Raw genomic sequence first — 15859 nt, 5'->3', positions numbered from 1 at the left:
CCAAAGGTACCTGGGTGATAACTCTCTAGTGTCTGGCCATTGTGATCGCATCATCATTTTAACCACGATCTGACCATCTGTTCTCCAGATTGAGGGCAGCGACTGTGAATGCAACCCTACTGGGAAGAACTTTCCTGAAAACCAAATTCTGATCAAGCGAATGATGATCAAGTGTGCCGACGTCGCCAACCCATGCCGCCCCCTGGACCTGTGCATTGAATGGGCTGGGAGGATCTCTGAGGAGTATTTTGCACAGGTATACTGCCTCTCTAGGGAAGCTCCACTTCTCTTCTAGAAATGGCTTCTGGTTCCCTCAGCAGTGATGAATGTGGCTGGTCAGTAACCAAAGTTACTCTAGAGGAAAAGGGTAAACTGAGCCTTTGGAAGTACCTTTTCATCATCAAACTGGTAGATCCTGAACTCCCTCCAAATCTGAGCTGTCATCCATTTGCTCACTAGGTTATTCTCACCATGGAGCATGTGAGGACACAGATAGGAAGAAGACACACTCCTGCACAGGTGCAGCTCAGCATATAGTAGGGGAGCTGTGTAGACATAGATAGGTCCACACATTGCTACAAAAAAGGAAATAGCTCAAAAGGAGGTATGTTAAGGGCTATCAGAGTTAAGAAAGCTTGTTTTCTAGATTAAAAAAAAAAAAAAGCCCTGGGGAAATGGTAATAGAGTTGTGTTTTTGTTTTTCTTTTGAAAAATAATTATGGAAATAGGAAAGGACTTTCTGGGAGAGGAAAAATGTACGAAATTATGAAGAAAAATAGAATTTTTATTTAACAAGAGCAGCAATATGTAGTTCACTTAGCCAGTGTGAAAAGGAGTTAAAGGGAAAAAATCGAGAAATTAGTAGACCACAAGATGCCATTCTAAATACAAGCCTACTTCCAGAGAAAAGGCCCTAAGAATTGAGGTGTGTATGTGTCACAGAAACAAACAGCTACAAGTAATGTATTTTGGGGGGACCTATATGGCTAGGCTCTACCACTAAGGCAGGATAAAGAATAGCTGGAAATGTCTAGAAGGGCTGCCAGAGGGAATGACTAGCCAAGTATCCAGTAAGTTAACTGCAGCTTTCAAGGCTGGGAAGAGCCCCTGAATTGAAGAAAAGTAGGACAGGCAGTTCGGCTCGCCAGAACCAAGGGGTTAAAAATCCCAAATTACTCCTTAAGCAACAGTGGATATTTTAAGGATACCTCATCAATTCATCTGAAATGAGCAAGCTGAGCCCAAAGCTGGCAGGAGGCCATTAATGGGCTTCCCAGGATCCAGAGAAGACTTGAAATCCTACTCCTAATACTCTCGTAAGTATGTGATTAGGGAATGGGAAAGAAGCACTTTTAAGTTCTTTAATAGAAGCTCCCCGTTTAAGGGTCCTTTTCCCAAAAAGGAATGTACTGACGTTCACAAGCATCGTGACCTAAAAATCAGAAGTTACAAACGAGGCCTCCGATCATGTGGCCTCTGGTTCAACACACCATCAGGAAATGTGGATGTTAATATTCAGCTTAGTACATAATGGCCTTCACACACACACACATTACACACTCTAATGTGCAAATTATTCAGATTTACATACTTCCTGAGAGAGCTGCATGACCAATACCCAAATCTGAACAATCATAGTTTGTCATCCTTTCAAGTGAAAATTGTATTCCATGAAAGAAAAAAAAAAAAAAGGCTAGGTCACCTCAATAAATGCGTTTCCTCAAGACAACCATTATAGTTTGGTATGCAGTAAAAGGACTTTATGTGAACTTTCCATTTTGTCAAAACATAGAATTTGCAAAGGATACATACTCAAAGGCTAAACTTTAATAAGATTAGTAATTCTTACTGCTTCAGTGAGGATATTCCTACGTAAAATTGGGGTTTTAAACCTCAGGCATGTAGCAGTGAATAATAAAATGATTATTGGTACAGTTTAGTGACAGTTGCCGGATTCATGCCAAGGCACAAGAAGTTTTACCCACTGTACTCTCACTGTAAATGTCAGGATTATTAGTGTTAATACTACTGGTACTACTTAGGAAATCGATCTCAGGAAAGGAGTTAAGAACTCGGAGATTGATGCTTCAGGAGGGGCTGTGGTATGGTATAAGAGACTTCGGACTCACAAGACCTGAATTCAGTCACCACAGTTCATCGGGTGGTTGATTTCTATAGGCCTCAGGAGCTTGCTGAGCCTCCTTCTTCATAGATACAATTGGATGATGACCCCTTCCCAGAGTTGTTCTGAGAAACTAAATGCTACCGTGACAGCTCCTCATGTGCCTCAGCCCTGTCTGTGTTCTTATGTCTTGCAGACTGATGAAGAGAAGAGACAGGGGCTCCCTGTGGTGATGCCAGTGTTTGACCGGAATACATGTAGCATCCCCAAATCCCAAATCTCTTTCATTGACTACTTCATAACAGACATGTTTGATGCTTGGGATGGTAAGAGAGTTGGTGTTTTGTCACCTCAACAGAATATCTTGTTCTGCTTTATGATGATAACCCCTAAGGACATAGGCTGGGCCTACAGGTGTATGTGAAATGTTGTTTGTTTTTTTTTAAGTTAGCTATGGTGGCGTGCATGTCCACTTTCTGCATCGCCAGCACCTTGCAGAGAACCTCTGAGTACAGAAGACTCCATGGACGTTTGATAACTGGATCTACAAGTCTTCACTTCTTCAAAGCTTAGGGTTCCAAAGCTTATAGCAGTTTTTCCTATCATTGGAGGAAACTCTAGAAAGAATACCCAAAGAATCTGATTCAGAGTAGACTTAATACATTTTGTAATGTTGCTGATAAATGGCTCTTCCACTTTTAACTAAGAGGACCTGTTTGTATTTCAGAAACTAGTGTTTAACGATCTACCCTTCTCATGCTTGTATGTTCATGTGTAGTATAAGGCCTGACCTAGGGTACCTCTCTTCCTATATTGAGCCTCCATATGTCTCACAGAGCACCGGCCTTCTAAATGTTCCTGGCATCTAACCTGTGATTCTTTGATGTCCTTGCAGCCTTTGCCCATCTGCCAGCCCTGATGCAACATTTGGCTGATAACTACAAACACTGGAAGACATTAGATGACCTAAAGTGCAAAAGTCTGAGGCTTCCATCTGACAGCTAAACCCGAGAGAGAAGGGGACCTCTTGATCTGCAACGGGCACTGTGAATCACAGTAGTGTAAATAAGAGGCTTTCCTTTATACTGAAAAGACAGGTGTAGGTCAAGGGGTTAGTGTTTAATTTTTGACTTTGAATCATTCAAGTCCCAAATTGCATTTTTAGAAAGTTACGTTCCATTAAGAAAAATATTTTTTCTTTTGAACACTTAGTGATAGTGTCCTCATCAAACTATGGAGCTCATTTACTCTAGCAGGATACAAGCAGCAAAAACTTGGTGCCTGTGAGCCCATCTCTGTGGATGACACAGCTTAGCTAGTGTTCAGCTCATCTCTTACCATAAAAGTCAACATTGCTGTTTAGCTTGACTATTTTCCTCAAGAGCACCAGTCTGAAAGATTCATAAAAACACCTAAGGAAAAAAACTATAAAATGAGCAAAACAACTAGGACCAAATTATTGATAAACTAGTTTCACAGCCTCTGTGGCTAAGCAGTTCTTTTGATCAAGGGGGTGACACCCTAGGTAGACCACAGCCTGGGCCTGGTGAGTGCCTTCTGAAGACTGGTAGAAGCAGCCTGTGTAGCCTTCTTTCCTCTAAAAGCAATTCACCTTAACAGTGAGCCATTCACGGTAGGGAAGGGACTGACACCTTGTTTGGGGGGAATCCACGCACTTCCCTTGTTTCTGGTTTACAGAGGCAGTCACAAGGCCGTATAGTGAGCATTATATAAAAGCCATTAAACCTGAATGCCCTTGGATAAGATTTTTTAAAAAAGAAAATTTATATACATTCACAGTTTAAAATTTTTATTAAAGCAATCTGAATTTCCTGGGTACAAGTCCATGGAGTATGTTACGCAGTGTACCATCTATACATCATGTATTTGGGGAGGGATGGGGAAGTTTCAGGGTTCAGATGTTTTTAATCTGTATTTGAGACCTTGCCATTTTGCTTTAATGATGTAAAACAGAAAAGACTGCAAGGTGTGTAAATATATCAGAAAACAGACGTAAGGGGAAGCAGTAAATACTATTTTAAGCTATTAATTGTATGCTAAAAGCTTCTAAAGCACAAGTGCATATTTTTATACAGCTCTTTTGAAAACTTTCTGTGATCTCCATAAAGTCAGACTTGAGATTTTCCTTTCTCTTTTACCGGCCACCTGTTCTCTATGTATTGTAAATATTAGAAACTCCGTAAACAAAATAGCTTCATTTTCTTTTCAAATCCTCTGTACTCCATGCTGCATTTTTCAGAGGTATAAACAGAGACTGAATTGGAATGCAGAACACTGGAAACTAGGAAATGGGAAGAAAAAAAATGACATCACTACATAATGTGCCAATGTTTTTTTCTATGTTTTGTACCAAAAAAATGAAAACCTATATGATAATTCCATGCACAGAAATGTATCTAAATTATTTTTGTTAGATGATAAGCGAATGTGCTTGGTCAGGACAGCAGCCTGCTTTGTGTTGTGATGCTGCATTATGTAAATGTGATGAAAATGTTTTTGTGAAGTACTTGTAACTAAATTCCTACAGCCATTTTTCATTCCCAACAGCTGTTTTTATTTCATCTCTTTGGCCTAAACTTTTCATTATTTCAGAATTTCGCTTTAGTGTCCTTTATTTCATGAATCACAAACTTTATTTTCAGACACATTAAGTTTAGGATGTCAAAATCCCACTGTAATTTGCCGAGGTTTCAGAAGCTTGCTTGAGGCAAGGACAATATTTTCCTCACCATGTTGCTTTCACTTCCATTTGGTAAGTAACATTTATCAGATGTCTGACATGTTCTATATGAATGTTACAGCTTACTCCTTATAATGTTAAATTAATTTCATAAGAACTCAAATGTTAAATCCTCGAAGACTGCCAGGTACTAAAGCTTTAACACAGCTATGTCCTTTATCAGTGTCATCTATTGTGGAGTAATCTTCTGAATTGCTAACTCAATATTGCATTCCTCTATACAGTCAATTTATTAGAAATATAGTCTTTGAGAAGGTATACTTTATATTTAGTTGTTTACCAAAACATTCTGCATTAAGGGGAGCCACATTAATTTAGAAAAATTCTAATCTAATACAGGTAGAAGACCCTTAGTACCATGAAGGTCATTCTTTATTTCCAATTTTACTTTATAAAATTGGCTTGCTGTCTAAGCAACTCAGGGCTGGTTAGTCTTGGGGGCAAAGAACCAGCCTCAAGCTGAGAAAGGAATAATACAGTGCCTCAGAAATCTAAGCTCTTGATTGTATTATGTGAATACGGCCAGAGGATGCGGCCATAAGGGCCTGCAACTTGTTGCAAGTTCAACTTTTTAGCAGCAGTCCAGTCTGGGCTGTTACTACAATCTCCCATCTTTGTGAGTTGGAGCTTTCACCTATGGTTTCCATCACTCCGTAGGAATAGATTACTACCTGAAAATGCTACCCCAAAACATATTAGGAAATAAAGCAGTTAAAAATCTATGAATTCCTTGTATAATTCATTGAAGAGGTCTTACACAACTCAAGACCTCATGTAGAATTTCCAAAGAAAAAGCTAGCTAGTAATAGAAGAAAGTCCATCTATAGAGGAAAATTTAAAAGCTTGAAAATGACTTGGAGACACTTAACTAAAGTGATAAACAATATGATGCACTAAGACTAGAAGGCATGTCTGCCTGGTTTAGGGATACTACTCATGCTCTAACGTTAGGATGAAAACTTAGAAAGTTGGCAGAGAGATTTTAATAGATTTCTCCATAAAGCGATCTTCATTGTGAATTAAAAATAATAGTATCGCTTGCCTTGACTCATTCCTAATACCAGGGCACTGGTGTGGCACAGATGACTTTAGGTCTTTTCATCTGTGGATGGTTGGGGAAACAACAGTTTATAAAGATTCCATTTAGGCTGTATGGGCTGAACACATGAGTCAGCAGAAAGGGGAAGGGTCACCCACTTTTCTTTTTAAATTTTTATTCTTTAGTACCCAAAGGGAAGAAAGTATTCTGTTTTAAGGTTGCTGGGGTGAGGAAGATGATTAAATCTGAGTGGTCACTGCAAGTAACTACACAAATGAAGTCATTGTCAAGTATTTCCTATCTGAAGCAATGGTAAGACAAATCAAGCACTTTGGGCTCACCGTCTCTGACCTGCGACAGAAGTCTTTAGTGACCTAGCTGTCATCCCTGGCCTCTATGAGGGGCAGGTGCTGGTCTAGTACCAATCTAGCTAACAGTTATTTGGCTGGGGGCAGGGGGGGAATATACCCTTATAAGATTCCTATTGATCTGAGTTTAGAGGAATTGTAGTAAACTAAAACAAAAAATGATTGATTTGGCACCACCAACAAAAAAAAGTACATGTACCTTTTAAAAAAATTAATTTTTGGTGGTCATAATGTAGAGGCAACAAAAGTATGCTAAATAAAGGGAGTGAGAGGTCCGAGCACTTTTCTTTGTTAAACATAAGCTCCTACAATTTCTGGTATAGAATTTTCTTTAAGCCTAATTAAAGAATTTTCTATACAGATGCCATGTATAATTTAGTTCTGTATCAACCAATATTTGCGCTCTGATCTGAGTACTTTTGAAAATTCACTGCTAAAATTAGACCCATTTCTTAAGTTAAACAAATACCTGAGAAGCAAGTTGCTGCTGGTTTGCAGGCCCACCAAAAAAAAAAAAAAAAATTCAACCAGAATTTTATGGAGTAACAAGAAAAAGTAATACATTACAAGGGGCACTTGGCTGGCTTAGTCATTACAGCATATGACTCTTGACCCCAGGGTTTTGAGTTCAAGCCCCACACTGGGTGTGGAGATTACTAAAAAATAAATAATACAATACAAATTTGAGTATTACCCTATATTTGATGTTCAAGGTTCATGCACAAGTATTCCAAATTCCTTCAACTACACAGCAAGATGTAAGTCACCATTCTCCTCCAGTTTTTGAAATAATTTTAAACTGCGCAATCCAGATTCTCTTTCTCCATTTTTCCACAAAATAATGAGATGATCAGCAGAACAAGTCACTAGTCCATGATCTTCAAAGTACAGAAACATCTGTAAAGACATTTAAAGCTACTGATTATAGGAAATTTACAGAGAAGAGGCAAGGCTAATTATACACTAACATGGCTTGCTTTGGTTTTGAATATAAAACTCCTTATCATTTTTCATGAGAAATTAATGGTCTATTTATGTGACTAATATCCTGTATTTTAATAATCAGAACTGTAACAGCTATTTTTTTTGTGTGTGAAATACATGAATTCCCATTGAATCTTCTCAATTTTACCATAATCTAATTCTTCAAGTATTGGTTTTATATCAGAAGTCCTGCCAGAATTGCTTCATTTATTGTACACACTAATAGCTACCAGTAAAATGTCTGAATTCCAAATTCTGTACGATAAACACTGGCTTCAGCTCTCTAATCAGTCAGTAAGCATTTACTTAGGGAACCCAGCATAATAGATGGCACTACCATGAAAAAGGTGCTAGTTCAGTTGTTAAAACAAGGACTATATAATCAGGTCCTAAAAAATGTAGTTCACACTATGATTTGCCACAGAAAAAGGGAACATAGATCAGTAACCACTGAAAATGTCAACGGTTCAAAAACAAAATTTCCCAAATAAAGGGAAGGTCATGCATAGTGAAAGGCTGGGAGCTAAGAATAAAAAATACGGAGTGTTGGTGAGAAGGCAGCATGAACACCGATGAAGAACAGAGCTCCTCAAAGGCAAGACTGAAATAAAGGATAGAAATACAATATTAAAGAACAAGAGGATGAGAGTTCTCTCTGAAATAACACAGTTTTGAAGATAGCACGATAAGGCCTCAGCTGATGGGATATAAGAGGGGCAATTATGGAAGCAAATACTACAGGAGATGGAAGAGAAAGAATTTAGATGGCTAGAGAGTAAGGATAAAAATATAAAAGGAATGAGGAAATTGAGGTAACAAAAGAGGAAATTTCATAGACACTTAAAGAAAATACTTCAGGGTCAACACTTGACGGCAAATATGCCACTTTGAATGTTTCCCCCACCATTTAAAAACCTTTAATGGGTACCTATTTTAAAAATTAAGTCCAAATTCTTCAGCCTTACATACAAGGACATTCATAATCTGACCCAAAACTACTTTCTCAGGCTTAATCTCCTACTGGCGTCTATTCACGGGAAACCACTGCTCCAGCCTAGCCAGTCTGCTCTTTGCCAGCAAGGAGATCCTATCTTTGCACTTCTGTCTACCACATTACATCCTTACTCCCCAACTACACTATAACCACCTAAGCAAAGTTAAAAAGCAGGACAAAATGAAAACAATTGGGCTACCTGTTAGAGGAAAGCAAAGATAAACAAGACAGGATACCCAACATCAGGAAACTTACCGTCATAAGGCTATCTATGTTAACCCTCCCTAACCTTCAAGGTACAGGTCAAGTCCATTTTCTATCTTCCACTAACCATCTTCTCCTAATTCCTGAGTACTCACTGGGTACAATCATCTGGGTCTAACAGCTTAGGTTAACAGCTTACTAGAACTATAGCCTTCCTGTCTACTCAAGTATGAGTCCCAAGAGGGTAAGGATTATGTTTTAGGTTTCTTTGTAAACTCCAGTGTCTAGTACACTGCCCTAAAATAGAAGAAATGAATGCTAGGCATAAATGCACTTCCACATGGAAAGTAATTCGTTCCTCCCTGGCAATGAGGGAAAAACAATTCAAGAAATTCAATCCTTAAGGCTCTGCTTATACTGTTATCAGTTCCAATCATCTATCTCAATTGATCTTATTCCTTTCATTATAGGCAACAGTGTATATAGTAAAATACTAATGTATTTGGATTTCCCCAAGTTTGAACATTTTCATATATGCACAACGCTAACCAAGCCCTGTGTTTTATGAAGCTAACAATATATCCTTCCAAAGGAGGTAAAAACAGGGCTCGGTTCTTGAATTTGATTAAGACCCCCTGAATTCAATTCTGGAAGACTTTAACTCTACATATAACCCCAACTGTCCACGCACCCTCTACTACTGTTAAACATATGTATTCCACGTTATTCACCTTGTCCCATTGTTGGCTGTCTCCATCTCACAAATAATGGTGATTAAGCCCATATTTAGAAGTAAAACATTCCTTGCTTACTCACATGGTATCTCTGTAAAGGGAGATCTTAATTGCATGTACTATAACCTATCCATGTTTAGATTCAGAAAAAAACGATACCAACTGAGTGAAGAGCAGCGAGATGCAAAAGTGGGAATTCCCTAAACCTTTATATGCCTATTAAAAATCATACCTCCACAGATGAGGAGTGTCCAATCAAATCTCCAATAAGCTCCAATGAACACGGAGGGGCATTTTCCTGTTGCTTTTTAACAGGTTGGCTGGCTTGTTTGTTTACTCTTCCAAATCCCCACATGTTAAAAAAACCTAGAAAAGTAATCATTTCAGTCATTCCCAAAATTACTATGCTCTCTACTCAGAATAAAAGATCAGAAGAACAAAATTTAAATGTAAATATGTTACTTCCTTTCATCTTAACCACAAGGTTTGTTGCTCATCTCTTTTATTGCCCCTCCTCACCCACTGGTGAAGGTGCATTCACATGACAAAATGCACTGGGAATAAAAGAGACCAGCAAAAGGCCTGAATGCCAGTGTCAAAAAAAACAAAACAAAACAAAAACCACACAACTCAGATCAACAAAGGGTAGATGAAAAGCAACATATATGTCCAAATACAATACCCTATGACTTCAGATGACCAGAAGAAACTCCAGAGGTACTAGCATCAGATTTCCTATGCAAAGGATGCTAATGAACCAGGATTTTGTTTTTCAAACCCAATACCTGCAGGTCAAGAGCTCAGGAGATTATGATATAAACACAAAAGTGTATTTTTCCATAAATTGAGTTCGACGTTAATGCTTCCAGGCTGAAAGAACACTTTAATGTGATAACTGATGGTACAAATCCCATTTGTGTATCAAGCATTATAATAGACAATATAAAATGATTGAATACTTCAATGGGCCATTTGTTCAGATTACCAGAAAGTAAGAGTTTCCCCTTAAAACAGTAAAATACTAGTTGACTTGAATTGAAATAAACAGGCAGTTCTACATTAAAGCAACATTAAGATGTGAATATGAGATCCCAATTAGGATATGCTTCATGTAAACATGCCTATTTGGAGCACTGTATATTATTCCTGTGGTTGCACTTAACTGCCTTTCTTCTGTTTTTCATAGGAGAAAAGACACACCTGTTGGTACAGGTTCAGCTGCAAGCTGCTGTTTTTCTCTTAACTCCCAAATGCGTACACTGCCATCTTCCGAGCATGAGATTAACTGCCTGTCAGAAAAAAAAAAAAAATAACTGACAAAAAGCAAGTGCACAACAAGGGCCTATGCTAAATTTGCAGTGAAAGAAATCAGCGCCCTCAACTGCTTCTCTTCAGCTCTTGGCAGGAGTTGATAAAAATCACTATTTAACATGGCTTTACAATGCAAAGTAAAAGCACTCCTCAGGAAGGGCACATGTTATATTGTCCCACTGGCTTAAATGTGATAAACGTATCATCCCGTTTTTAAAAATGTGGGGCGCCTGGGTGACTCAGTCGGTTGAGCGTCTGACTTCAGCTCAGGTCATGATTATCACAGCTTGTGAGTTCGAGCCCCACATCAGACCTTGTGCTGACAGTTCAGAGCCTGGAACCTGATTCTGTGTCTCCTCCTCTCTCTATGCCCCTCCCCTGCTTGTGCTCTGCCTCTGTCTCTCAAAAATAAATAAATGTAAAAAAAATTTTTTTAAATGTATTCAGGAAAATTATGAATTAATTACACTTTCACAATATCCTGAACAGCCCCCTTCCCTCCTCTCACTGTATCTCTTCTCAGGGTGGCTCTCACTCTAAAAGTATCCTGCAAAGAAAATAGTATTCCCCTCCTACAATTTCATCCCTAGAAACTCAGAAGCCAAATTTACCCTTAGAAGAAAGAAAGCCCTTGCTTAGTAGCCCCACATAACAAGGAGATGACCATTTCTTTCTGGCCATCAACAACTGCAACAATAAGGTGGGTTTGTGGAAAATACATGAAGAAAAATAAGCACATAGTGCCCAAAGTCTACTTCTTATACATTTTGTAACACATTACCACAAACTCTTTTGTTAGAGACAGCCATGGGTATTCTCCATTTCTAAAAGAATCTAACAGGTCAAACCATGGACCAAATAACTTTGCCACTTCAGAAATTACCATGGTCGATCTGGGAAATGGGAATCTATTTCATTTGTTGTAGAATGGATGGGACGACGGGAAGAAAGAGGAGACACAGGATCTGAAGCAGGTTCCAGGCTCCGAGCTGTCAGCATAAAGCCCGACGCCGGGCTCGAATTCACAAATCGCAAGATCACGACCTGAGCTGAAGTCAGACGCTCAACCGACTGAGCCACCGAGGCACCCCTGTAAATGACCTTTTTAAATAATACTAACATGATCTTTGTCAAAGTTAGGGTGGTATTTTTTCATTAAACTACAGTTGGCAGACTACAGCTCATGGGCTACTCTGGCCCACCTTCTAGTACCTGTTTGGAAGTTTGGCAATGTGCAGGACACTGGAGTCATGGGCAGTTTTCTGGCAAGCAATCACACGCTTCATTTGAAGGTTATACACATATAAACCCCTTCCAACGGCAGCAAATACATTCTGGTCAGGAGAAAAGTTCACAAATGGACATAAAATTAATCCTTACCACTACGTAGTACAACAGATTTCCAGTCCTGCTATGACATCAGAAGGCCACTATCCCTTCCATATTCAATAGGGAACTTCCAAAGAAGTTCTGTATGACAGCTAAAAAGAGGAACTCTGGCTGGCAGACTGGTGGTACAGTGGAAGCTGCTGAGGCACAACCTAGATTTTCATTCACCGAACACTATACCCTTAAGAATGCAAGAGACCTACAAATGCAAGGACACAAAAAAGCCTATGCTATAGTGGCACTATCATCTTAAGATCCTCCGAAGAATTCACAAAAAACATTTTTTCCAAATGTATTATTAGAAAACTTTAATCTTTTGAAGGTACTTTTACCAATATTTTTCTTCTTATAGCCTAACAACATCTCATTTTCCAGAGAAACAAGTTAAAATTTTAGAAGATTAAAGCGACACACTAAGTTCAGACATGGAGCTGATACTACAATCAAGGTCATGTTACTCCAGTCCCTTGCTCTTGACTCACACCACACTACCTAGCTTCTGAAATTATTTTGCACATCACTAGACTTTTGGTAGCACTTGCCTGGGAATCCTTTTCTTATGCAATAGGTACCCCAGTGAGGCAGACCTTTCAAAAATCCCTAAAGATCTAGCCTCCCTGTTTTTACCAAAAAAATTCTCTTGAGGAATTCTTCTCTTACATTGAGGCCTACAAACCCAACTCAGACTCACAGTATCTAGACCATAGCATGCCCTCAAGGCTTACCAGAGTTTAAATGTGGAAAGATCCCCTTGATCCTCTGGATCAGTACTCTGCACTTAGCAGCGCAAAGTGAGGGCAAGTGTCAGGAGCATTAATGAAAACTGGTCAACGTGCTAAAATCTAGAGCCCTATGGGTAGCAATTCAAATGCAAAGAAACCCCAAAAACTAGTTCTACAAATCAGGAAATCTGTGCAGTTTAAGTGACGTACCAAAGAGCACAAAGGAAATTATAAACACAGCTGGAGAATTAATGAACTCTTGGGCAGCTATTACTCATCAGAGTCACTCTATCAATCACTTATAATCAATAATTAATGTCCCCTTACAGAAAAAACAAACCCCTATAAAAGAAGAAATACTAGGGAAAACAGTAATGCTTTATCAAGAATTTATAGCAATTAATACACCTCAATCAAAATTTGTGAGAAGAAAAAATACAAAATGAAAAAACTTTAAATACTAATTTTTACAAGCAAAAAAGGTACCAAATAAAAAACATAATTTTTAGGGCCATAACTCTTATTTAATCCAACCAAAGATTTCAACAGAGTTTTTAAATCTATAGACATGTAATCACTTCTTTGCCTCACAGACAGGAGCTAAGATTAAAATGCTTTTTTAATGGAAGTTCTGCAATCTGAAAAATATCAGAGTATTAAAAAAAATTTTTTAACGTTTACTTATTTTTTTTTTTTAATTTTTTTTTTTCAACGTTTATTTATTTTTGGGACAGAGAGAGACAGAGCATGAACGGGCGAGGGGCAGAGAGAGAGGGAGACACAGAATCGGAAACAGGCTCCAGGCTCTGAGCCATCAGCCCAGAGCCCAACGCGGGGCTCGAACTCACGGACCGTGAGATTGTGACCTGGTTGAAGTCGGACGCTTAACCGACTGCGCCACCCAGGCGCCCCGAACGTTTACTTATTTTTGAGAGACAGCTCAAAAAATAAAAAACAGCTTTACTTATTGTGAGAGAGGGAAGGGCACAGAGACAGGGAGACACAGAATCCAAAGTAGACTCCTGGCTCTGAACTGTCAGCACAGTGCCCGAAGCAGCCTAAACACGGGGCTTGAGATCATGACCTTGAGATCAACCTTGAGATCTCACCAACCTTGAGATCATGACCTGGGCTGAAGTTGGACGCTTAATCAACTAAGCCACCCAGGCACCCTGAAAAATATCAGAACATTTTAAAGCACAACTTGAATACGGGGAATGATACCTTTTTATATCCATCATGAGATTAAGTTTAAAAATTTCTGCTCAGCACTCTCAACAATAGCCAAATTAAAAGAGCCTAAATGTCCATCAACTGATGAATGGATAAAGAAATTGTGGTTTATACACACAATGGAGTACTACGTGGCAATGAGAAAGAATGAAATATGGCCCTTTGTAGCAACGTGGATGGAACTGGAGAGTGTGATGCTAAGTGAAATAAGCCATACAGAGAAAGACAGATACCATATGTTTTCACTCTTATGTGGATCCTGAGAAACTTAACAGAAACCCATGGGGGAGGGGAAGGGGAAAAAAAAAGAAAAGAGGTTAGAGTGGGAGAGAGCCAAAGCATAAGAGACTCTTAAAAACTGAGAACAAACTGAGGGTTGATGGGGGGGGGGGGAGGGGGGGTGATGGGTATTGAGGAGGGCACCTTTTGGGATGAGCACTGAGTGTTGTATGGAAACCAATTTGACAATATATTTCATATATTGAAAAAAAATTTTTTTAAATAAAAATAAAAATTTCTGCTCAGGTCATTATCTTACAGTTCATGAGTTCAATCCCCACATCAGGCTCTGCTCTGACAGCACAGAGCCTGCTTGAGATTCTCTCTCTCCCTCTCTCAAAAATACATAAACTTAAAAAAAAAATTAGACACTGGGTGCATTAAAAAAGACAAGTTTACAGATTTTTTTTTCTTTACCTCTTCATCCCATGTGAAGTGATGAATAGAAATGTCATTAGGTTTTTGACAGAGTTTTATTTCTTGTTGGGTGTCCAGCTGTGGAGATGGGTCCCAGAAGTTGCATTCACGGGCCTGCACTGTCCAGTCCAGAATATTCCAGATGATCATTTCTCCAACATGGGAGCCAGTTACAAAACTCAAATCTAGGCAGAGTTCATATTTGTCTCTTTAGTGATCATTTTACATACGCTAAAGGTAAAAAAGAAATAGACTGCCGGGTAGTAATGCTCTATAAAACCACAGCATTTAGAATAGTGAGGTACCTAGACAAGCCAAACAAAAAGATCAATATAACAGCATAGCAAGACCAGAAACAGACTCAAGTTTACTTATTTAGTATGTCATAACAGCATTTCAATTCAGTGAGGGAAGAAATGCCTCACACTGGAATATTTGGTTAACTATTTGGGGAAGAGAAATAAAAGAACCTTATCTTGGATCATATACTATTTAGAAGATGGACCCAGAGCACCTGGGTGGCTCAGTAAGTTAAGCGTCCGACTTCGGCTCAGGTCTTGATCTCTTGGTTCATGAGTTCGAGCCCTGCATCAGGCTCTGTGCTGACAGCTTAGAGCCTGGAGCCTGCTTTAGATTCTGTGTCTTGCTCTCTCTGACCCTCCCCTGATTGCACTCTATCTGTCTCTCTCAAAAATAAATATTAAACATTAAAAGAAGGGAGGGGAAGGGGAGGGAACAGACCCTTCTCCTATGTTTCTCTTTTACTATCACACTACTACCATGTAACACTTGTGACACCAGATGTGGGGGGGGGGTTCCCCACACCAAGCAATTGTGACACCAGCAGAGTGTCCTACAATTTAACTCCTTTCTGACACTCTACCTGGAGGAAGCATCAGATCCCACAGGTTAAGGGCTCAGTCCCACAAGACTCCCTCTACTTCAGATGCCAACTGCAAGTCCAGGTTGTTACCTGTGCTTCTAACCAATCAGCTATAAATCAGAGGCTCTCATACCCTCTCCTTGGGTTCAATTAATTTGCTAGAGAAGCTCACAGATCTCAGGAAAACAGTTTACTGTTTACCAGTTTATTATAAAATACGATAAAAGACAAAGATGAACACCCAGATGAAGGAGATGTGTAGGACAGGGTGTGTGGGAAGGCTGTGGAGCTTCCATGCCCTCTCCAACCATGCCACTTTCCCAGCACCTCTACATGCTGGGCAATTAGGAAGCTCTCCAAACCCCATACTGTTGGGATTTTTATGGAGGCTTCATCACGTAAGCATGATCAATTATTCC

The 15859-nt window shown here is 39.2% G+C and overlaps 2 protein-coding genes across 12 annotated transcripts in view; one reads left to right on the top strand and one right to left on the bottom strand.

The window, feature by feature from the left end:
* Positions 1-4737, top strand: part of PDE8B (phosphodiesterase 8B) — a 269542-nt gene extending 264805 nt beyond the window's left edge. For all 7 annotated transcript variants that reach the window (XM_086698309.1, XM_086698302.1, XM_025924844.2 and 4 more), the window contains 3 exons: positions 89-256; positions 2319-2448; positions 3018-4737. In XM_086698309.1, the coding sequence (XP_086554435.1) occupies positions 89-256; positions 2319-2448; positions 3018-3127 (408 nt within the window). In that variant the 3' untranslated portion in view covers positions 3128-4737. The remainder of the gene's footprint in view (positions 1-88; positions 257-2318; positions 2449-3017) is intronic.
* The window catches only part of WDR41 (WD repeat domain 41), a 190915-nt gene continuing 178971 nt past the window's right edge, over positions 3916-15859 (bottom strand). For 4 of the 5 annotated variants that reach the window (XM_086698349.1, XM_086698338.1, XM_086698363.1 and 1 more), the window contains 5 exons: positions 14558-14742; positions 11730-11851; positions 10407-10495; positions 9439-9572; positions 6973-7187 (listed from right to left, as the gene is read on the bottom strand). In XM_086698349.1, the coding sequence (XP_086554475.1) occupies positions 7035-7187; positions 9439-9572; positions 10407-10495; positions 11730-11851; positions 14558-14742 (683 nt within the window). In that variant the 3' untranslated portion in view covers positions 6973-7034. Of the gene's footprint in view, positions 4425-6972; positions 7188-9438; positions 9573-10406; positions 10496-11729; positions 11852-14557; positions 14743-15859 lie in introns of those variants that run through there. The other variant, XR_015248402.1, reaches the window with a different exon arrangement.

The sequence above is a fragment of the Puma concolor genome, chromosome A1 (assembly GCF_028749965.1).
Source record: "Puma concolor isolate L17-30 chromosome A1, mPumCon1.1.hap2, whole genome shotgun sequence".
Classification (NCBI taxonomy): domain Eukaryota; kingdom Metazoa; phylum Chordata; class Mammalia; order Carnivora; family Felidae; genus Puma; species Puma concolor.
Note: the sequence above shows the minus strand (reverse complement) of the source record. Positions and strands in the feature narration are given on the sequence as shown.